Here is a 23907-nt window from a genome sequence, read left to right as displayed (position 1 = left end):
TTTAGGCATTACCTTGTTCGTCGTTTGTGAAAACGGGCAGTGGAGTTGTAAGCGACAAGCGCATCTACTATAGCAATCATACAGGTAGCAGTAAAGGTACCAACAGGTACTTTGAATTGCCTTTCTTATTTCCCTATAATAGCATGGGTTCTATCTTCCTTGTGTTTTCTTTTCGTAGATATATTTATACAAGTTTGTTATTATTAGCACTGAGCGCGCTGACAACAAATTTTGGTTAAATTTGCATGGCGGCTATTTCAGAATTCGACATCTTGATTTTTTTTATTAGTTTTTGTTAGAGCGACAATACAGACTCAGAAAAATTTCCACCTCTTACGATTCATGAGATATACGGCAGACGGACGGACGGACAAATGGACAACGTGGGTTAACTAATAGGTTTCAATTGACACCTTTCAGGTACGGAATTCTTAAAAGAAGAGGACTAGAGTGAAACTGATTTTGCAGAGTTTATGTTTAAGTAGAATTAAAATAAGTATTTATAATAGGTACCTATTAAAGTGTTTATTTAAACAACAAGTTCCAAAATATTAATCCCAAAATACAATACAAAAGTCCACTTGCACAATTTTTGTTTAAATGACGACTACCGGCTATTCTATTCGGTACTTTGAAGCACGTCGTATGTTAGAAGAAAATGAACTTTCTGTAACAATATAAAATACGTGTTTCAGTAATAAAATAATTATTATTATGACGTTTTAAGGTACCTTCGTATAAAAAATGATTGCCTCGTTGTTTTAGTATGTTGAACATGGTCAACCGCGGAATAAATTCTGGTTCGATTCATAAGTAAAGGTAAATAAGGGTTTTAGGACAGATTTTTTTCAGTACCCGCACGGAATTAAAAAAGTTACTATATAACCACTCCAAACCTTGTAGCTAACGTGCAGTATCAGTTATCTTAAACCATTTCATCAGCTCCCATGCCTCAAATCCCCTATAAAAGATTCTGAAACTGTTAGCTTATTGTCAATATTAAATCACCCAATGTCTTAATAATCATTATGTCATCCAAACGAATGATATAATGTACTGAATTAAATTATAACACCCTAGGTTTTTTTTCGAAGGGTTTCACACAGACAGTCAATTTATTACTGCTCAATGCGTGTAATGTGAAATTATAAAAAATTTTAAAAAAGAACATTGTCATTCACATGCCAGCCTTGACAAAAAACCAAACCTTTCTCGTCGGTTCCCGCCAGCTGCTAATTCGTGTTCAAGTGCAGCAATCTTCTCCTCGTGGCGCATGCGTTGCGCCTGCGCACGCCGCTGTTGTTCTTCAAGAGCTAACACAATCTTTTCTAGCCTGTGAATTTGCTGTTGCTTGTTCTCGAGCGTTGAAAACAGTTCTTGAATCTCATCTGCTTTTGCTGCTATCTGTTTATTCACCTATAAATACATTCCACTTTAAATGCTCTTTAATGAAACGAAATAAATAAAAACCAGTTTTCTTAAGTTAATGTCCGCGTTTTCGTTCAGTTTGACTTTTCTAATAAAAGAAGAAATATTATTTATATGTAGGTACGTAACTTGAAAAAAATTCAAATAAAAAAATCTCACTTCATCTACAATTTTCATTCGGTGCTCAAGATCCTGTTGCAATGAGGAGAGTTCACGACTTTGCTCGGTTTCCTTGTTTTTAAGCATGTTGATTAGTTCCTCACGAACCTGTACAACTTGTAAAGTTATGATTTAAAAAATATCATAGATAATATTATTCTAAATTGCCCTTTAATCTTAGTAGGTTGGTACATTAGGTAATTTAAAAAAGTCAGATGGCGATACCTGCTAGACTCAAGGAGCTACGTATAATTATTGGTTCTTAGAGTATGGTGTGGAGAAGAAGAAGCAGAAACACTTCATTGCACGCATAGTATAAAGGAAACAAATTGTAAGAAGTTTATGGTAAATAACAATGTAGACAATAACAATGTAGTCCCCAAATAAAGGCAGCCTTAGCAAATAAAAATTAAATACAATCTCTAACAGTCAACCTTTGCAGATAGGACTTACATCCATAGAGCGGAACAGTGACAAGAGTGTTCTTACATAAGTATACCAAAATGCAAATACATACATAATTAAAATACATATTAGATTATTATTTTAGAGGAATGCATTTTAAGTAATTATTTAAGTAATAGGGAAGTAACCTTGATGATTCTTGCCTGTGCTCGTGATGTTTTGTCCTGTTGTTCAAGCATTTGTTCTTTTTGAGAAAGAGCTTCTGATAAATCTTCGTTACGATGGACCGCATCCAGAAGATTCATCCGTAAACTTAATATCTAAAAACAACAGAATGAGACGGGCTTAGGTCGTCTCAATCAAGCTGCTAAATGCGGATTGGTGGGTGGACTTCACACGTCTTGGAGAATATCATGGAAAACTTTCAGGCATGCATGTTTCCTTCACCTTAACGGTGAGTGATATTTAAATTCCAAAACGCTCATGGCTTAGAAATGTTAGAGGGCGAGATGGGGTTCGAAATTAAGAATCGAAGTAAGTAAACCCGAAGTTCTACCCACTGTATCGCCGCTTCAAACGATTTATGATCTATTTATGTTATTAACTTCTTGCTCATTTTGTCCTAATCCTAAGGTGGCCTTATAGAGATCGCTACTAAGCGATAAGGCTGCATTTTGTATTCTACTCTAATATGTTTGTGTTCCTATTCTTTCTTTATTTTACCAACTTTGTAGTGTTAATAATTAATAATAAATGCATAATACTTTGATAATGTAATAAATTTATTTACCTCTTGTTCCAGATCTTGGAAACTAATGCCATTTGATGCTTCCTGACAATTTGACACAGATCTGTTATGAGAGTGCAAGTCTCGGACGTACTGTTCGTATTGAAAAACTTTTTTTTCACTGCAAAAATCGTTATGAACATTATATAACTTCACTAGAGGTGTAAGACGTAGGGTTTCAGAAATCGCTTGTATATACTTTCGGTAGAAATCTGCCGAACAGCAAGATTTTTGCCGACTTGATCTGGATGTTCACACTATCCTAAAAAATAACACTAAAGCTAACTGGAATATCAGGGCATCTTTTAGCAAGACGAAATGAATCACACACTAAAGACAGATATACTCGGGTAATAGATTTTCTTTTATAATAGGTAGATAGTGAGGATAATTGTATTAATTATTTACTTTAGTTTTATATTCTTCGTTAGTTCCCTAATTTGCGTTTGCATCTTTGCTACAATTTCCTCTTTGTTTATTAATTCGCATGCCAACTTTTGTTGCATTCCTCCTTTGTTCTCAGAGTCCTGAAATATAAACATATTCGCGGATCCTTGGAACACGGTTGTTAAACATTGCAACTGGATTGTGTAAGAAAATAGCACAGTTACAAGTAGGTAAGTATTACTATTATTACATTATAATAAAGATAATGTAATATATATTTTTTTTGTCTTTCTTTCTTCTCCTTCAATTTCCTATGAATTTTATTAGTGTAATTGGTGCTAACCTGATACTGATTGAATTAAAATAAATAAATAATAAAATTATGTTGGATATGACTACCATACACAGATTAGCCCGCTACCATCTTAGACTGCATCATCACTTACCGGCAGGTGAGATTGCAGTCAAGGGCTAAATAAAAAAGGGCTAAACAAGGGTAGAAAAAAAAATTAATAAAAAAAATGTTTTTCACAATAAACTGTAACTGTATGAATATTTAAAATACATCACCTTAAAAGAAGTATCATATAAGTTACCTTGTATATGGTACTGAAAAAAAAACAATTGAAAGGTATGATTTGATCATAATTATATATATCACCGTAATTTTTGACAGCGTTTCCAAAAAGCGGACTTTCTCCTTTTTAGTTGCAACTACTTCGTCCTCCGTATTTCTTAATATTTCTTTGGTAGCATGTAGTTCGGCCCATAAATCCATTTCTCTCTGTGTTGGTAAATCTGTGAGGAGGGGTAGGTATTCATCATATCAACCGATTACTGGCACATTACAGAGTACAGGGCACGGGTCCCTTCTAGAGGTCAAACTCAAACTTTAAGCTTAACTTGCTATATTCGGCATCAACCAGACGAATTCTTTCTTTGCACTTATGTAGATATGTCTAGGTGTCGTGGACTATGGCAAAATTTGATGTTGTTGTATGTTGGTAGGGATAGGGGTATCTATAGACTATAGTATATATTATATTATAAGAAGAAATATTAGTCAGTTATGTCACCGAATCGGTCTTTCTATAATATGAATGGGTGAGTAGAGAACTAATATTTGATATAAAGATTACAAATTAGAGTGATTATTATTTTCAGGCGAAAGTAACAACTATCTTTACTGTACAACTTTATAAAAGTTCAATACGATATATTATAATAGTATTAGTAAGTTACAAAATAGTCAATAACATAAATATTGCCAATAATAATACCAGGATTGGGTTGACTGTTTTCAAGTTTAGTAACTTGCGTTTTTAACTCTTCTATGACATTTTGACTTTCTGCCAAAGCCATTTCGATTTCTTGTTTTTGTTCAGTTACACATAGTGCTACATTTTTTTGTTCTTGTAGAGCTGTCATTAATTCCTTCAACTTGCTATCTAAATCTTCCACCTCTGCTTTGTGTTGCGTTGTCATTGTCTGAATTTGTTCTTTTAATTCATTAACCCTTTTGATATCAAATATATTAGTAGGTGAGAAGTCAAATCGTTGGATTTTAGTAGAAGGTTTTTTATATGTACAACTTACTCAGCCTGTAAAGCATCGCGTTTTTGCGCTAAATGACCAGTAGCCACTTCGCCGGTTTTCAGCGACTCTTTTAACTTTCTTGCTCTAGCTTCTAATAGAACTTCTCGTTGTCTACTCTGTAAATCAAAGTAACTTGCTATTACGGAACCTTGGAAATTATCAACATCAGATTAAATTTAGAAGCTTATCTATTTTTGGCTTAACCAAATCAAATAAACCTCGTTTGTCGCGAGCCGTCGTCTAATGTGCAAATTAATAAACTAAAGACGCAGTTCTCAGAGATACGAATTACTTTAGAACTTTTGCTATTTTACACGTTATACCCCATCACGTCGAATAATTTATAAATTCTTACACCTCAAGAGTTGGACTATCGAAAAGAAAAAGTAGTCTAGACATCAAAAATACAAACTTCATCTTATCATAAGTAAAGATAGGTAGGTATTTTCTAATACTGTTAAACAAGGCTGAATAAACAAATACCTGGTCTTCTAAGGTTTTCACGGTTCCTGTAAGGCTGGCTATGCTTGCTTCAGCTTCACGCATCTGTTTGTCCATTTTAGAGACACGTAAACGTGTCTGTCGCAATTGAGATTCTGCTGTTGTTAGTTTATCTTTCAGTGCTGTTTTAGCAGTTCGCTCTTCTTCTAGTTCACGACGCATTTCCTTGAAATAAATTATGAAACTTTTAATCTTAAATAATGGGTATTCACTCATTTGTGGGGATTCAACATTAAGAGCTTTTATTAAATGTGGGTAACAACTAAAGGTGGCGAAAATTTTACTAATGAGCTACCTCGTATGCTTTAGTAACATCATCTTCTGCGCGTGTTTCTTTTAAAATTACAGAAGAGCGACTTTCTATCTCTTGACGTAGTCGAGCAATTTCCCGGACTAACGATTCCCCGACTGCTATTAAAGTTGAACGTTCGCGACACGCTCTCCTGAAAATACACATGCTTAAAAACTTGATGACATACATTTGTGTCAACTAACTACGTAATGATTTAGTATTTATAATCATGAAATATCGGAATAGGTAGTAAAACACAAAGTGCCAAGGATGCTCGTTAGTCGTTTTAAAACTACTCTTTAAATGGTCATCGACAACCTATTTTCACCCTCACTCTATTGATATTCCACTGCTACCGTACAGGCCTCCTAGAGCTTCCATTAACACCATAACTCCACGCTGCTTTTAGTACTATAATTGGGGTAAGACAGTTTAAAAAATCCTGACAATTTTTGGCTGAAAATAAAACCCAACCTGCTGATTCGTAGATATCCGTGACCAAGAATGAAATATCGTTTTTAGAACTTTAAGTGCTTATATTAAAGTGCTTTTACTAAAACGTGGAGGAAAAATACAGTCGCTATAAAACTGATAATCTAAGTGGTAGAAGTGGTAGATTGCCAGAAAGTCTAAAGTCCCCCAAATCCTGTTGGTTCATTTAAAAAAATATCCTATTGCTAAATAATTACAGTTATAGTGGTAATTGTTACATTTACGAGTAGGTATATTCATACTTAGAGAATAGTGTAACGGTATCAAGAGCATCGTCCGCTCGAGATTTCATCTCACGTAGAGCTTCACAAAGCTCGAGCCCCTGTTTGTTATAGTGAGCTATACGGTCCACTGCATCGTTGCACCCGAATTCCTGCTAGGTAGATTTTTATACTGTTATATATGTTTAATATCTAATACTGTAAATCGCGACCTCGCAAAGGTAAACGCAGCGTTGTTTGGCCCCCAACGATGTCGCTGGGAGTCGCTAGAAACAAGCGGCCCAGGACCGTGGATTTTTTAACTCCCTATAAAAGACCTATGTCCAGCAGTGGACTTCAATCGGCTGAAGTGATGATAATGATGATATTCTACTGTTAAATATTTAGAGGATACCATAAGTAAAATATCATTCTGAGAGAAGACCCGTGCCCTGTAAAGGCCGGTAATGAGTTGATGATAATGATGATGATTCTGCTCAAAAATACACTTTTATTAACACTTGAGAAGAGACAGAGAAAGACTTTAGTATAAGATGAATTTTACTTACTTGATTCTGGATTAATTCCTTCACCCAATCTATTAATTCTTGCCTAGCCGTAAATGCCTGTAGGCATAAGTCAGCAAAACATCCAGGAATATTCAATGTCTTGGACTCTACATCTGATAGTGCACAGTCATATGTTAACAGGATAAACATTTTTTAGCTTTTATTACTTCGCCAAAATTGTTGCGCGAGCGTTTATCACGCAATTATAGTTTGTATATTACGCAAACAGAACAGTTTGGAGAGTATGTATACCTACCTAAAAAATAATTCCATAAGTTGCGCGCAAGAATGTAGAAAAAATTTGTTTATGTGACAAACACTCACACCGCCAATGATGTACAGTCCATTACCCAAAATACCTAGTTCCATGCTAAAAGTTAAAAAATAGCATATCCATCTCACCACCTATTCATTCCTAGTTTGGTAAAAATACCTCAATTCAACCCTACCACACATTCAATAAATCACCATCTTCAATAGCCTATAACAGTCCACAGCTGGACTGAAGGCCTCTCCAAACGCGAGGCTTTGTTGCCTGTAGCAAATCGCTAGACAAACGAATGATTAAAAAAATATTTTTAACGTCAGTACACAGGGCAGTTTTAAAGGCATTCAAAAGAGAGAGAGAGAGAGAGAATCTGATATTTCTAATTGAGAGATTTATAGGTTAGTTCATCACGAACCCTCGAAACTTCTATGTATGTCTGGTTACAGTAGTTGTTAGGCAATCTACGACTAAAAAACTCATTGGCCAACAAATGCAATGACTTCTAACCAATCGGTACACTCGTTTGGAACAACTCCAGGGCTCCATTCGTTTCCGGAGAAGCGACAGCATCGCGGCACAGTTGCGCCACCTCCTCGGGTGCCCAGTCTGCCACGTTGAACACCACCAGATCCTGTCGACATTCGCCTCCGCCTGCTATCCCTTCTCGTGCCATACGGTCTTGCAAGGCGCGCAGTCCATTGAAAACTTCTAATATTGCTTGCTAAAATTATATTTCTAATCTAAAATTCTTAAGAGAATGGGTAGTCTATGTCCCACGTCAAAATTCCGTACAGTAGTTAAAAAGCCGTTGGTTTTTCAATTATAACTCTACTACTGTTAATATTGCCAACCCGTTTCGTAGCTGAGAGTAATACTTAAACTGCATAAACCATTATACCTGTCCCTTACTAAAACCTATACTTACGAATATAAACCCTAAATACCTATATTTTGACAAATAGCAAAAGATTCTATACAAAATGATTATAATTCGCTAAATATCTATCAAAAGAAAAACATTATTACACACCTGTTTAAAATCGAGTTCCATTTTCATTTGATGATATTCTTTTTTTTTACTAATGTAAAGCGATTTTAAATCGTCCCCTTCTTTTGTTGGGGAAGGAGGCCGAGAGCGGTTTGATGAGACTGGAGTTATAGGACGAGGTAATAAAGAATTGTGCATAGAAGGGGTTTTAGGTCTTTTTGGGGGTGTGTTTCGTTGTGGGGTGTTTGGACGGCTGGTTGGTGTTCCATATCGCTGCGCAGGGTAAGCTGGTGTCGTTGGTCGACTTGGTAGTTTTGGCGTTTCTGGACGACTTGAAACGTTTCTAGGCGTCTGCGGCCGACTTTGTGAATCTAGACTCTCCGGTTGCACTACATAGGAAAAAAATATCACTTATATTATTTTACCAGTAATGTAAGTTTGGATGCATGGTTGTTATTCAACCACGCCAGTACGGCTGAACGGATCACCTATTGGCATAGAAGCACCGATTCTTTTTCTACTGCAAATCCATTACAATCCAATCGTAGGTACGGCTATTGTGAATTTGTAGATTTCGAAGATTTGCAATTATGGCAACTATGCCAATGTAATATTATTAACAAAGTTACAGTGGCCAAGTTACAAATGGCAAAATGAAAAGTCATGTAAAAAGCAGACTTGGTGCCCTGAATGATTGATTGATGAGAGACACAGGACAGGCACAGAGATGGATTATAGTCAGAGAGAGGTTATATATAGTAGATGGATTATAGATTTATGTAAGTGTTTCACAGAGCAAGAGCTCAACATTTTTTTTGCATAGTGGTAATTCAGGGGTCATACGTGGCATACCTACAATTCCACCCCATAGCGGAAGTTTTAATAATAACTATTATTAAAGAGTAAGCGGCACGCTGTGGCACACAGGCTGAAATTAACGTCAAAGGGATGCGAAGATATATAACCTATAAATAAGAAAAAGATAGATTGATAAAAGAACTTGAACTCTCGAACTTGTCATAGCGTGTAGTGTACCAAGATATCATACTATGTTTGGTACCAACCTATTCCAGCCGTTGCAATTTGTACAGGCACCAATATATTATTATCCACAATTTGCATATCTATAAAAAGAATAATTATTTAGTTTAAAGCTTAAATGACGGACCAAGCAGATGGCCCATCGGATGTGCCTGTAATGACAGCGGCAACCACGACCTCAAGACCGTAACACAACATTGCAAAAATGATGCTTGCCGGCAGAAATAAGCATGGCAGTAGCCGGTACCTAGTACTTTCCCGGACGAGCTCTGTCACAAAAAGCTCTACTACTACTAAAATTGTATTGTAAATGTTGGTTTGAAATGTTATAAAAGGAATAATTATGTGATATCGTCAACATACCACATAACATATTTACCAGAAACATAACTGTCCACGTCTTGCAAATCATCTGTACTCGAGAATACAACGTGCTCTTCTTGTTTGATTATTCCATCCTCGTATGCGGCGAAAAACAGATCGGCCTCTGTCCTTGTTCCTTGTTTAAGTGGCTCCTTATAGAAAAAATTTACTCGGTAACGAATTCAACTTTTTTTTAATCCATAGATAAGTATAAAAATTAATATTTTATATTTAACTTTGTTATATTTTATATTTAACTCTACAGCTTAAAATAGTCGCAGATCTCATTCAAATATTTAACTAAGAAGAATTTCAGCGAAAACATATCACAAATGGCCACGATACCCAATACACTGACAATTGCCTTTTTGAACTTTGAACTTTGACAAAATCGTAAGGCTTTTGGGTCACGTCGATATTTTTTTCGTACAAAGCATATATTATATAAAACGTTTTAACGAGAACGTTTAAAAATTGCGTATGAGACTCTGGGTCCACACCCAGAGTCTCATACGCAAGCGAAAAAAAACTACCAACAACTCACCAACTCTTAGGTGATAACTATTGGTGAACGGTTTATGTATGCCTAGGAAAATCCTTACATTAGGCGTTGCTTGTTTAGGCATTGCCTTGTTTTTCGTTAGTGAAAAGTCGGCATCGGCATGAGTCTTTATGGTAATTACCTTCTATAATTTATCTATGGAGCTAAAATGTAACATACCTCGATATTAGCATGGAGAATTTCACTTTCACAATTTCTGTTTATCTGAATGTAAAAGAAATACCATATTTATGGATACTATTGTAGCTTTTAAAATCGATAAAGTTTAAATATCTACTTTTGTAACCTCGTGAACATAATTGTGGGTAGCACAAGTGCTTCACCTATATTATTACTTATCAGTTCAAAGAATTAATATCATAATGTAAATAAATATTGGAAAACTAACTTTGATCTCTGTTTTTGATTCAGTTTTTTGTCCATTGCGTGATACGGCAGTCCTCATCTGCAAATGTATTTAAAGAAAATGTTTGACCCTGAAACCATTGTTTTAAAGAGATAGTGACTAGATTAAAATCATTTAGTAGATAATTCAAAAAGCTACTTTGAAAAAATATCGGATGAGTTGAACTTAAGCAACGTTAACACAACTTAGGAGCTAGGTTCAACAAAGTCATCATGGTCACCCAACCATGACGATGGTATAAACGTCCTACATGAATGCCTTGAATGGTGAGTCGAAGCCTGGCGCGAGCGCGGTCAATGACCAAATGCATCCTGTACACCCCTAAGTCCCTAAGATATACACCAATTTTCGGGGTTGCAATATAATTCATTTCCCCCAACGGAGAGATCATCAGGCATTTTCTCTGTGTAAAAAAGAGCGAACCCAAAAAACATGTTCCTAGTTAATTTCTTAGCTCTTTGCTGTTCTCTCTTATATGAGAAATGAGGTCAATGCTCAACTTTCAACAGACTTTCCACACTGCTCCGATGCTCATATACAGTTGTATACTCAATTTTTAACTACTGGTCACACTGGACAGATCATTAACGGTTTTCAGAGGCCTGATCAAATTTTTGAAAGTAACTATTTTGAAACTTTGAGGCTATTTAACCTTAGAGGTCGCAGGCGATGGTGGTGACCGCACAGGTGATTGCCGAAGCGTTGCTAATGCTGTCTGGTTGCGAGTGGTGGCATTTTTTGCGGCGCGTGCCGCAGAAGCTGCGGTTGGACGTGGCAGGAAACGCGGGGCCACCCCATCTGATGTCATAGTACGTCAAGTTAACATAACGACGAACTATGAAAGTGGCACGTTATGGTGGCCGAAATGAACTAAGGATTTTAATCTATCATCTCTGCTATTTTAGCTTAACCAATTATATCCACGCACCCAGTTAGCTTTTTTTAGCCTGCTAAGTCTGTGCGAATGACGAAAATTATAAAGAAAACTAACTGTTTCTTGCCTATGTTTAAAATAACCATTGCACTGCCCTTTATAAAATTTAGCACGGATGGCTTGCATCCTGAAGTCGGAAAAGTTTACCCACGGTTTATCCCGGAAAAGCACAGGGTAGGGTAATTCCGTGAGTTTAAAAAAAAATCTTTGTTTAAGTTGGTAGGTAAACATAAGTTTGGAGATGAACATAGAGGTTCTTTATATCCTGAGAAATCTAACGGTTCCGGAGAGATTTACAAAAATCCGATAAAAAGTAGAGAAATTCGTGGGCAAACCCTCGTGGATATCACCGTGCCACGGGAAGTCTCTGTGATTATGTCGACTGGTTGGAACACCTTAGGGTTTTACCCCACGATGTTCCAACCAGTCGCCAGGCGGCTGGGCCACGGGAACTCTTTCGCACACATCCGCGACTATGTGCGAGTAACCCTGGGGAAACCGCACTAAAACATAGGTACGCTATCGTAGAGATTTAATCTAAGTCTGCAAGATTTGGGACTTACGTAGTTTATCTTTTTGCGACTTTGGAGTCGCCATAGTTAGCTCGTTCACTGAAAAATTAACAGAAAAATTTAATATTTGTAGATTCTGTTATAGTGAAAAAACGTTTACAATTTTGTGACATGTTTATGCGAATTGTCGCGTAGATATTCTAATTATGAAATCTGACAGCGCGTATTGACCTGACTTATCATTGACTGACAAAACGTAGTATTCAGCCAGGATTAGAGCAAGGCAGAGGGACATGCCATCTATGAATATTGCTAAGAGATACTGATTCAGATTCATAAAATGCAATAACATTTTGAGTAGGACAAGAAGGAAAGAACGAAAAACCATCTGTAAAGTTAGTAGATTCAGTCAATCACAAACGTTAGTCAGTAAGGCACGTGTTACTACATTCATCACCACAGGTGGTTCTACAGACGTCCCGCAGCTTAAAATTAGACAAGCTCATGAAAAAAAAAAAATCCAGTATCTATGTCATCATCTATCATATTTTATCATCACAGGAATGTCAAAATTGTATTTCTATTTTAGTTAAATTTAACTGATTATAAATTATTTGTTGCGTTGTTTAGTTATTACGGAAATTTAGTATATTTACAGTTATTACTGAAATCAATATCTTACTAACTTGTATTTTATTAAACAACTTTTGAAATGTCAGGAGAACCAAAAAATCAAGGTATGATTTTAATAAATTGCTAAAGGAAGAAAATGTTTTGGTTAAGTTTTTGCTTTTGTTAATCTATGGAACTAACAAAGAGACTGGAAAAATTCTTCACGCATTTGGTCCAATTGTTTGCCAAGACAATTGAACCAAGCTTGGCCAAGTTCAGAATGAAAGACGTCATATGCTTTTGATGAAATATAGGAGAACTCTTAGGCATGTCGGTTTCCTTAAGATGTTTCCTTCAACGAAGCAAGTTATATTTTAATTGCTTAAATTGAAAACATACATTATTCGGGGAGCGATTTGATATTTTTTAAGCTGGTAAAGATGAGGCTGGCGGATAAATGGTCTACTTATTATAACTCTTTTTATATATATCCAGGTTCACTAATTATAACTATTTTTATTATTTTCCTTCCTCATTATAGATAATCAGTCAACAAACTAAGACCTGCTGATAATTTAATTACAGTGCTTTCTTTTTCGAGCTCAAATAATCTTTGTGACATTTTCGTTGAAATTTTCGACTAGTTGTTGCCCGCAACATCGCCCGAGTTTTTTTCGGTTTAGAACTTACTTATCCTACGGGATCCGTCAGTATTCCCAGAATAAAAAGTATCCTATATCGATTTCCAGAAAGCAAGCTATACGTGTGCCAAATTCTATCAAGATTGGTGCAGTTGTTGAGCCGATCATAGCTAACAATCTAACAAAAACACACTTCCGTATTTATTACATTTGTATGGATGGTTGTATGGAATGATTATTTGTATATCACAATCATCTTTTATTATATACCCACTGGCCCACTAAAGGGCATGGGTTTCCTCTCAGATTTAGAAGGGTTTAGTCCAACGACTTCACAAGCCATTGAGACAATATTGAGAACACGTAGACATGCAGATTTCCCAACGGTTTTTCCCTTAAACGTAACGTTATGATGAAATTTCATATTATCAATAGCAGTTCACTGCTGCAGGGCTAGCACAGGCAGGAGACAAAAATTATATCCCCCGAGTATATCCCCTCGCAGGGGATATAATTAACGTGTCCACCTTCTAAAGCACGGGAACATGGAATAGGAGAAGTTTACCCCCGTTCATTATTACACATATATTATTTGGATATTATTTCCACTTGTGCGCCCGTGCTCTGAGAGTTGATAAAGCTGTGCGAGGAGATACATTTTTATCATTTCATTGTCTCCGGCCCATACAGGTCTAAATCTCCCACCGGGAGGGCTAGCCCATAATAACTAAGCTTGGCAGGGTTGGTTATCGCAGTACATGGTAGTAGTAGAACGCTACTGCCCGTTCTCCTTAAGTCGCCTCGAACGACACCAGTAGGAAGGGGAGGGCAACTGTATTCTGATTTTCCGTCACCGGTTGCATATGCTTAACAACTAATAAATCGTGTTTTTTGTTATCAGAACCGAGTAGCGCTGTTGAGTACCATCATAAATGTCGAATTCCTCAGCGTTTGGCGCCTGGGCGGCAGCGGCCACCCAAATCCAAAGCTCCGAGTGTTGATGCAGTAAGTATTTATTGGCAACCCACGACTGAGACCTGATACAACTTTTGTCCTGTCCTACCTACTAACTTTAATTGAACATGCAATTTCGTAAAAGTGCACATCTCGAATGTACAAAAAATCTCCAAATTAAAATACTTTAGTAATTTCATGACCCTTTTGAGGTACGTTTGTAACTTATATAATTTTCATACTTCCTTTTGAAAATAATAATCTTTTTCACTTCTAGGTAAACATTTTCTTATTGATATGAGCCCTTTCAAAATTGCTTGTTCAATTATAATACCCATCGCGTTGCATCGCCCACCCTACTTCAGTAAGAGTAGGAGCTTTACTCAAGAATTGGGCTATCTAATGCTGAAAAAAAGAAATCAATTCCGACTGGTAATTCCTGAGCATTCAAAAATTGATACAAAAAAACTAAAACGTAGAATTACAGATAGGGACGCTAAATTGGCGGTAATGGCTCGATACTACTTTTTAGAAAAATAAAGTCGATGTTGTGACATCGCATCAACCAAGCAATGGCGTCGTGAGGTGTAAGACTCGGCCAAATTCGAGTGAGGTTTGTTTTCCACCTTGTAATGAAATGTTTACTTTAATAGCTATCTGTGACATGATTTCTTCCGATTTTCATTTCCGAAATAAAAAACAGCCTACTGATGACGACTAAAGACACCATGAGGTATCTTTGCATCGTGTAAGTCTCATACAATGATTGTTGCCGATGTTTACCAAAAATTCACGCGTATTTTGATTGTTTCTTGAAAAGCATTTATAAAATAAATAAGAATTATAAATTCGTTAAAGTGGTTATCAATTTAATAAAGCGCGTTATATTTATCAAAAGTTTATTTATTTGCCCAGTTTACAAAACTACTGTAACAATACATTGATACCTAGGAAGGTAATGCCTGTAGAAGTCTACGAAAATCGATTTAGCCAAGCAAAGATATTACGAAATTTAAGGTTCGTATGCGTTATTATAACAGGAGGATCTTCCTTCTTCCTATTCTCTTGTTGTGCCATGCGACGCAGAAACAAATTTCATCCCCCACCTCCTGCACGGCTAGCATGGCCAGGATGCAATTATCTCCCCAGCACTGGCGCTCAATTGTAAATATCCAAATAATTGAAATGCGGAATAATAAACGGTAGTAAACTTCTCCTATACCATGTTCCAGTGATTTAACAGGTGGACATGTTAATTGTACCCCTTGTCAGGGGTTTATAGTCGGGGATATAATTTTTGTCTCCTGTCTGTCATAGCTGGATAGTGTGTATTTATCGACTGTCCGTTTTACCAGAACTTGCTAATTAGTAAACCAGCTTTCATCTGCGGTGTAAGGTGTTCCTGCTTAATGTTACAATGTGGGGTTATTTAAATGACGGATAAACAAATGACTCAAAAGCTTCATTACCTCTGGTGCTGAAAATGTTCATGAAATAGAAACATACGATAATTTTATATACGATGATAATAATAGTGCTTTATATCGCTTTCTTTCGATAACTAGTCCCGGCCGAAGTCTGTGAGCCGAGCTACCAATGAAGTGGGAGAGCCAGCAGATTTCGCAGCGACAACGCTGGCGTCTAGATCCTCTCGACCGGAGCGGGACCGGTGTTCAATGACTCAGAAGGTAAAAACTCCTCGCTCCCTTCTGAGGTGTTTTCGGAACAGCACTGATAATTTCCTTTCTTGTTCTTGCTCTTAAACCCCTTTAAGTGATCACTTGAAGACAGACTTTATGTTTTGATTTTGATCATTACCACCGTCCGCTGCCTGATATCAGTCAGTGTATTAACATGCATATTATCAAGTCCTCTATCTCTATATACTAGTTTTAAAACGTACACTTACGTAGATCATCATCAACAGTCTATTATAGTCCACTAGACTAAAGGCCTTACCCAACTTGAGGATTTGCCCATAATCACCACGCTGGGTTAGTCATCACAGTAGATGGTAGTGGTAGTAGCAAAAAGAACGTTTCTACCCGTTCTCCGTTACATTCCCTTAGCCGTTTCCGTTCATGAAATTGGTTCATTTGACTGCTTTTTAACCCCAGACGCAAAAATGACGGGGTGTGATAAGTTTGACGTGGCAGAGTGTGTACGGGTGTGTGCCTGTCTGTGACATATTTTCCGAACGGATAAATAGGTGAATTCTGCTCTCCGTTATATTCCTTTAGTCGCCTCGTACGACAACCGCGGGAAGAAGAGGGGTGGCGACAACAGCTGTATTCTGATCTGCCGTCACCACACGGCACTAACGTAGATTCCAAGTGTTTATTTATTTTTTCTCTTTCTGTACAATTAAATGTGGGTACGAAAAATCAAGTAGTTGTATACTATTTATTTATAGTGACCTATACTATTTATTTTTGTTTTAGAAACCGGCTAAAAGAGCTTTAAATGAGAAATTTCACGATACATCATTAAATATCAAAGCGGGCAGACAAATTATTACAGTACCATTAAAACAGGTATTGCTAAAATTTTGTTGTATTTTGATAAGCAATCAATCATCATTGTTCCTTTGTAACTATCGACCCTACCCAGTTCGTTTTAGGAAAAACAATGGCTTGTTTGGGGCTCAAAACTAAATTAAATTAATTTGATTAAAACTAACTAAAGATTTTAACTAAACTCGCGCTCTTTATTCTCATTCTTCTGTGATGCAGTACTCTTGTATGAAATTACTAGGTAATAAATAACGTGTATCTTACACCAATATTTTTTACAGAAAACCAAAGCTACATACCATAACAAAATGTCATCAAATCTCCCTGACCAGGTAATTGGAACTATTAAGACTTGTAAGTTGTACCTAATCACATGTACACGCGTATACTGGTATGTGTGTGTGTGTGTGTTTGAACTTTTTTATCCATCTAATTGAGTCATAGAAAAGGGCTATGACGGACGGACAGATAACCAAACATATAAGTGATCCTACAAGGCTTGCGTTTTTCCAATATGAGGTGCGGAATCCAAAAAACAACGGGAACTAAATGTATGTAACTAAATACCTGAATATTTTCATAATTTAAACGAAATTTTGTTTTACTAGGAAACAATAAAGAAATATGAAGACTTAGAATTACAGCAAGAAGATTTTTCTGATGCAGCTCATATGTACAATAGTGTCAACGACATATTTATGGATTTTAATGAAGATGGTGGAGTATAACTTTATCGAATATTCAATATCATTATCAGTCTGTTAATGTCTAGGAAACAAGTCACCTGCAGACGTAACAACACAATTTTTTTAATTCAGGACTGGTGCTGGGGATAGCCCAGTGGACCGGACTTCGGCTTGACTTTCGGGAGACGAGTTCGTTTCCAGCACGCACCTCTAACTTTTCTAAGTTATGTGCCTTTTAAGCAATTTAAATATCACTTGCTGCATGTCTGGGAGTTCTCCATAATGTTCTCAAAGGTGTGGAGTTCACAAATCCGCACTGAGTCAACGTGGTGGACTACGGTTTTAACCCCTTCTCTTTGTGGGCATGCCCTTTTGTGGAGCGATAATGGGTTGATATGATGACGACAACGGAGACTTCGGTTATAATTTCAAATCTACAAACAAAGTTGTTGTGGTACAACTTTGTTATACAGCATTATCTGTACCACAAAGATTAAACGATTACTACATCGTTTAATAATATTAAGTTTATAATATGGCACTTTATTCCAAGTCACTGTGCTTACATGCATTAAATAAAATGTGTAGCTAATATAAGTATTCAATGTGCAAATTATGTTTAAGAGTCTATCCCGTCGCAAAGTGATAAAATATTGCAGTTACAAAATAGCTGGCAAGAAAAAATTGTGCAATTTGAAGAGATGAAAAGTGAACTAAACGATCGACAGGTATTTTTTTTGCTTATAGATTTAACGTATACTGGATCTTTCTGGATTATATGGATATCTAGATTTTCAGCCTATTTAATGTCTCACTGCTTATTCATTTTATTACGTTAGTTACGTAGGTATTTTGTTTCCATAGTTGAAAACCATCAACGTTTGCGAAAAGCGCAATCAAGTACTAGAGGGCATTGATCGAAAAGTATGAGCCTGGATAGCTGAACAGTTCTATCCATTCATACAGTTTTTAACCGACACATCTCAAGTTATCTTATGTTAGGGGAACGTGGGTATGGAACTTGAATAATACTCTTTTCCACTTATTACTTTCTCTAACAAATATTCGTTATAAATGGATCCTCAAAAATGCACATCTTTTACTTTTATACGAATAACATTTCTATCGTAATGAATCTTTTAGTCACGTCACAACATGATTATGGTGTACCGTAGGTTACAATTAGGTGGGCCGCCCCGCCAACCTAATTAATATTATATAAATATAAATACTTAATTTCTGAAAATGTATAGGTAATAATCGAATAATTATTTGCCGAAATAGCTCAACAGTTCCAATCAGTCCATCTAAAGTCAACCTAATTAAATTAATAAAAAAGTTTAATCATACAGAATGAAATATTGGAAGTATACGCATCATTGAGAAATGCTAAACAGAAGTTAATGTCAATGGGACATGAAACTGAACTGCCCACGACAGACGACCTACGCATTATGAATGTTGCCAATATGAGTGCAAATCAGCTACTCCAATTATGTGCAGAATCTAAAAGTCGAAGAGATGGTACGAATTCTTATTTTTTCATATTAATCTATCTGTATATATATATATATATTTATATATGTATATGTCCGATGTCAAGTTATCTTCTATACTTCAAGTGTCAGATCCATTTACTGACTTGTGTCAACGTTGCTTACCCAGCGCTTTCGATTACTACTTTCTGGATAAATAATCAAGAAAGTAATAGTGACCAGTCAGCAGTCATTTGTGATAGAAAATTAAATGTATTATAATAGGTTAGGTGAAACTTATGTAGGTTCGTGGGACGGTCATTTGTGATTGGCGTGGTGTTTACGTGATTAATTTAGATTTAAAATCATGGGGGGATGCAAGCTCCAACTATTCACGCACACCTCAGTCCTTTGTTGAAACATGTTGAAAGAAGTTAAATCATATATTTACAATAATAATAGTAATAAAATGCAGTATAACCCACAAACACAATTATAAACATACAAATAATTATAAAAAAGGAGAGGAAAAGAAAAGAAAAACAAAAAATTTAAATCTACATTGCTTTCTTTATTCACGTCGAAACAAAGCAACTAATGAACTTGATTTTTGGCATAGAGATAGTTGAAAGGACATAGGCTACTTTTAGTGCTGGAAAATATGAAATTTCCAAGTTAGTCTGTCCTACACGTATTTGCAATTACATGTACAGACTTATTTACCGCGGATAACACATAGTCTTTCATTATTTGGGCGCATGAACGTATCTGGGCAATACAATTTCAATGTTTGATGATCTTTATATTTAGCTGCAATATTTTATGCAAATCCTCTGAAGACGTCATTAACATCATAAAGCCTTTAATAAACATTTATTGGCATGGAATTGTTGGTCATGGTTCGGAGGGTATAGTGAATTTGTGTATGACACTAATATCCTCATATAGCCATGGAGATTCGAAACAGATAGTGTGGCCTGTCAATTGCAAACAAAGAGATGATCGATACTCACGAGAAATTGATTTAGTAAAATTTATTACGGTTTGTTTAGTTAATAATAATAATAATACTAATTCTTTATTCATGAATTTTTAATAACAGATAACCTAACTAAAAATTCTGTGGTCATTGATCTGAAAAAATTTAACGAGATTCCGTTAAAATTAGTGGCTACCTGTGAGCAAACGATAGCGACAAGAAAAGATATGATCGATTGGTTTGAAAAATTAAAAAATCAAGAGCAGGTACATCGCATTGTTGCATTGTTTTACATAGAAGTCATTTTATAGCCCGCTGTATTAGGTTATATGATTCTAGATGATATCTTTAAGGTTTACTGATTTTACTTAAACATTTTCACTGTTTTTGCAATGAATTAGTCTTATAATACTTTGGTCTTTTAAAGTAAAGTACCTGACGACAATGTACAAGATGTAGCAATCTGCCTTAAATGGAACTCTAATTATACTAAAAATAACAATTACAGGGTTGCCCAAAGAGCAGTCTTTCAAAAAAGATAAACGAGTTTAATGCAGAGAGCGAAATGTTGAGTTGCACATTAACGACAGTCAAAAATGAATTTCTTAATGAATTGAATGACATTCTAAGGTAAAAATATTATCTTAAAAGTGTACGTAGTCTCCGGAGTTATTTGTATTTTCTTAAACCATGACGTCCTGCCGATTTTATGTTCTGAGTACAGTTCAGTTAGTTCCTTTTGTTATTTACAGTTTCTTTTTATTTATATTATCAGATCTTGTTTGAATGAGAGAGTAGCCCTCCAACTGCGGATCGAAGAATTCACTTACGAAGTATCAGAATTAAATTCCCAGAACGCAGATCTCAAAAAGCAATTATATAATGCCGAAAAACAGAAGACACATATTAACAAAAAAATAATCGAGGTATTGGCAGATTTATATTTACTCTTTTTTTTATTAATAATTGACGGACCAGGCAGATGACTTTTCTGATGGTAAAAAGAAAACAAACTCATATAAACAGAGCAATACTTTGCAGGGCTTGTACCACTACCTACAAAGTGATGCCCTTTGCCCACCAACCTGAGGCGTAGTTATTAAGCCTCGTGTGGCTGTAATCGCACCAGCTTTTACCGCGTCTGCGTTTTATACAGTATTATACTTTAACGTGCAATGTAATTGAATAAATGAACTTTTTAAAATATTAGATACAATTTAGTTATACGACATCAAACAATTCGTAGGGAACCGCTAGATATAATATTATAATAATAATATTAATCAGTAGATATGATAACATATCAGAAGTGACTAATATGATTAAAACGCATTAACTTTAATCCTTGGAGTTAAGTTAAAATTAAAATACGAATATTGGCTGTGAATATAGGAACTCGAAAAAGAGCTGAAAGATGAAAAGTTTAAGAAAATGAGAATTCGAGATCACTTATCGCGAGCTGAAGGGCAAGTAAAAATTGAAGCAGAGCGTTCGTCACTATTAGAAGCGGCTCTGAATCAAACACGCTCACAAACACGAATTTTAGAACGGACTGTACAACAACTACATGAGCAGGTGAAGCCACCGTACAGTTCAAATGAAACAGCACTGATATGTATAATCGTAATAATACTTTTGTAATTTCTCAGAATAAGCAACTGCAAAAAGATTTTGGTGATGAACTGAATAAATTAAAAGCAACCATGAAAACAAATACAACCCATTTAGAGGAGATTGCTACAGCAAGACAAACCTTGCAAAACGAGTAAGTTCAATTTTATTTAAATTGGGTTTTTTTGACTATAATTTTTTATTATATATTTTTTATTATTAGGAAAGAAGATCTAAAGAAAAAGCTTGAAGAACTCTCTTTTCATTATAACGAATCCCTTGCTACGATGAAAGAAGATCTTAATAAAAATGTCGGTAAACTTATAGACGTTGAAAAAAAATACAACGATGAAATTGAAGAAAAAAAGAAATTACATAGAACTATAGAATCTCAATGCGCTCATTTACTAGAATATGAATTAAGTCATAAAGAAATATTAAAAAAGTGTCAACAAACAGAAAGAAATTCAAGTTAGTTGTTAGATAAATTAAAAAAAAAATGTTTTATTTGTGTAAGGTCCGAGTAACTAAAATTATTTCACTGTCTTTTAATATATATTGCTTCTTGTAGATGAATTTATCCACTATAAAGAAGATTATGAACGAACGAAGCACGAGCTTGATGAAACCAATGCTAATTTAGAAAAACACAAGAAGCTAATTTTGGAACAGGATAAGAAAATCATGGAAATTGAGGTATTCACTAAGAAACTTTTGATTTTTATTGCAAAAAATATTATTTTTTATTACAGATTAGAACTTTAATTTTTTTTGTTCTGATTTAACTACGCTGTGTCCACAGGGCAACTTAAAAATTTCATATGAATTAGAAAATAAAATAAAAGGTGAGATAGCAAATAAGGAAGATTATATAGCAACACTTGAATTAAAACACGCCTTGCTACAGCAACAATACCTAGAAAGGTAGTTAAATTCTTAAACCTCATTGATTATTATAATTTATTTTATTATAGCTTTTCATTCAAGTATAGGTAATATAGTTTAATCCCTGAGAACATTTTGTTACAGCGAACGCAAAATGCAAGTTTACGAGGACCAACTTACAACCCTTAAAAACCATTTATCAAACCTACAGGAACATTTTATTGAATTCGAAAATCTAAATGAACTTCGCGATTTGGTAATCTAAATAACACGATATGTACCAGTAAAAACTTCTAAAATTAAATAATCTTATTTATAATTAAAAACATATACAACTTTTACTATTCTAGGTGAATCGACAAAATATTAAGCTGGCTGAAACGAGGCGTAAAAATAAAGAACTATCGGAAGAATTAGAAAAAAAGCAAAATAACTTAAAAGAATTGGTGGAAAGCGTAACTGAGCTTGAGGGATTAATTGATCAGAAGCAAAGTGTATTGCAAAAACTATCTGAACAAAAAGAAGAACAGTCAAGTGTTTTAAAATTAAATCAAGTAATTTGTGAAAAGAACGCTGAAATCAATTCTCTTATTAAGAATATAGAAGCAAGAAAAGAACAAATATCTCAATTAGAGAAGATAATTCTTACGATGGAAGACCAAAATAGAAGAGGTGCTATTCAAAAAAGAAGAGACTGTGATAAAATACATGCTCTTGAAGAAAAAATTGCCAAATTGAATCACTATACATCCAATCAAGACAGCCAGTTCGCTGGCCCAGAAAATCTAGATAATCTAATAAAAACTCTCGAAGATGAACTAGGAACTCCATTAGAATCACCGTTAATAACAATGAATCACGTTTCTGATTGCAGAGGAAATGAAAACATTAGTATTCGCAATGAGAACATTCATGAGGATCGGTGCTATGAAAAGGAGTCCAACTATCAACAGAATGCCAAAGCTATGCCTACTAAAAGAGTAATGGGCAACTTTATTAAGAAAACGTACATACCAAATAACGATGATAAATATAAAAACGATAATTATTTTCCTTGTAAAGAAGCCATAATAAATAAACAGAAGTGGATATCAGAAGATGATGCCGAAAATAAGATTGCTTTTATAGATAATAATTTACTGTACGAGGGTGGATCATTACAACATAGGCATGCAAAAGGAAGATTATTAAAAAAATTGCAATATGTTCTGCCTACTGAAGAAAAAGGAGATAAAAAATGCAAAATGTTTAAATTTGCAAGTCACCGAATATCATAATTCTGTTTTATATTATTTTATGATATCGATGTTATGTTTTTTATATTTAAATGTGTAGGTATGCATCAAAATAAAAAAATACAACTCATTCAATCTATTCATTTAAATAAATTTATACTATTTTAAAGAATCATTCAGTCAAAAAATACGCTTGAATCTGCAACAATGTCAAGAATTATTATTATTAATAAAAAAGGAGTGTTAAACGAGGTATTCTAAGTTCAGCTACAGTTACGGCTTTTTTAACACGCTTTTATTAGCGTCACCTGTATGTTTGTATGTATTTTTGTATGTTTGTAACCGACTCCTTTGAGCTCGATGTTGTCCTACTTTGAACCATCAGATTTCGTTCAAACTTTGTAGACATATCGAGGACCGATGACT

At 35.1% G+C, this 23907-nt stretch overlaps 2 protein-coding genes across 9 annotated transcripts; one reads left to right on the top strand and one right to left on the bottom strand.

The window, feature by feature from the left end:
* Nucleotides 1-517: 517 nt before the first annotated feature.
* Nucleotides 518-12076, bottom strand: LOC120623776 (myosin heavy chain, muscle-like). Of its 8 annotated transcripts, none has more exons than XM_039890000.1 (21): nucleotides 11942-12076; nucleotides 11097-11242; nucleotides 10427-10483; nucleotides 10198-10242; nucleotides 9493-9628; nucleotides 9137-9196; nucleotides 8115-8461; nucleotides 7592-7805; nucleotides 6817-6947; nucleotides 6290-6423; nucleotides 5559-5706; nucleotides 5246-5428; nucleotides 4763-4878; nucleotides 4447-4682; nucleotides 3828-3964; nucleotides 3188-3306; nucleotides 2783-2900; nucleotides 2181-2312; nucleotides 1588-1695; nucleotides 1208-1416; nucleotides 518-667 (listed from the first exon to the last, which is right to left on the bottom strand). In XM_039890000.1, the coding sequence occupies exons 1-21, from the start codon at nucleotides 11973-11975 to the stop codon at nucleotides 649-651; spliced, it is 2829 nt and encodes a 942-aa protein (XP_039745934.1). In that variant the 5' UTR covers nucleotides 11976-12076; the 3' UTR covers nucleotides 518-648. The 8 variants fall into 8 exon arrangements, with proteins under 8 accessions (XP_039745934.1, XP_039745936.1, XP_039745935.1 ...); XM_039890002.1 differs by having other exon boundaries at nucleotides 2196-2312; XM_039890001.1 differs by having other exon boundaries at nucleotides 6290-6420.
* A 519-nt stretch (nucleotides 12077-12595) lies between these two features.
* Nucleotides 12596-23523, top strand: LOC120623953 (putative leucine-rich repeat-containing protein DDB_G0290503). Its single transcript, XM_039890245.1, has 19 exons — nucleotides 12596-12627; nucleotides 14045-14148; nucleotides 14630-14710; nucleotides 15663-15785; nucleotides 16539-16631; nucleotides 16892-16942; nucleotides 17219-17327; nucleotides 17921-18024; nucleotides 18649-18820; nucleotides 19874-20016; nucleotides 20259-20380; nucleotides 20526-20676; nucleotides 21143-21325; nucleotides 21400-21515; nucleotides 21585-21832; nucleotides 21933-22057; nucleotides 22164-22285; nucleotides 22391-22502; nucleotides 22597-23523. Exons 1-19 carry the CDS (start codon nucleotides 12603-12605, stop codon nucleotides 23521-23523), a joined length of 3111 nt encoding a protein of 1036 aa, XP_039746179.1. The 5' UTR covers nucleotides 12596-12602.
* The last annotated feature ends 384 nt before the right edge of the window (nucleotides 23524-23907 follow it).

The sequence above is a fragment of the Pararge aegeria genome, chromosome 5 (assembly GCF_905163445.1).
Source record: "Pararge aegeria chromosome 5, ilParAegt1.1, whole genome shotgun sequence".
Taxonomy (NCBI): domain Eukaryota; kingdom Metazoa; phylum Arthropoda; class Insecta; order Lepidoptera; family Nymphalidae; genus Pararge; species Pararge aegeria.
Note: the sequence above shows the minus strand (reverse complement) of the source record. Positions and strands in the feature narration are given on the sequence as shown.

Excerpts from the sequence above, each read along its gene's own strand:
- LOC120623776 (XM_039890000.1), bottom strand. The coding sequence starts at position 11,975 with ATGGCGACTCCAAAGTCGCAAAAAGATAAACTAC. Across the intron at positions 7,806-8,114 it reads TGGAACTCGATTTTAAACAG|CAAGCAATATTAGAAGTTTT; the intron begins GTGTGTAATAAT and ends ATATAATTTTAG. Across the intron at positions 6,424-6,816 it reads AGGAATTAATCCAGAATCAA|CAGGAATTCGGGTGCAACGA; the intron begins GTAAGTAAAATT and ends AAATCTACCTAG.
- LOC120623953 (XM_039890245.1), top strand. The coding sequence starts at position 12,603 with ATGTCAGGAGAACCAAAAAATCAAG. Across the intron at positions 16,943-17,218 it reads CATCAAATCTCCCTGACCAG|GAAACAATAAAGAAATATGA; the intron begins GTAATTGGAACT and ends TTGTTTTACTAG. Across the intron at positions 21,833-21,932 it reads ACAAACAGAAAGAAATTCAA|ATGAATTTATCCACTATAAA; the intron begins GTTAGTTGTTAG and ends TGCTTCTTGTAG.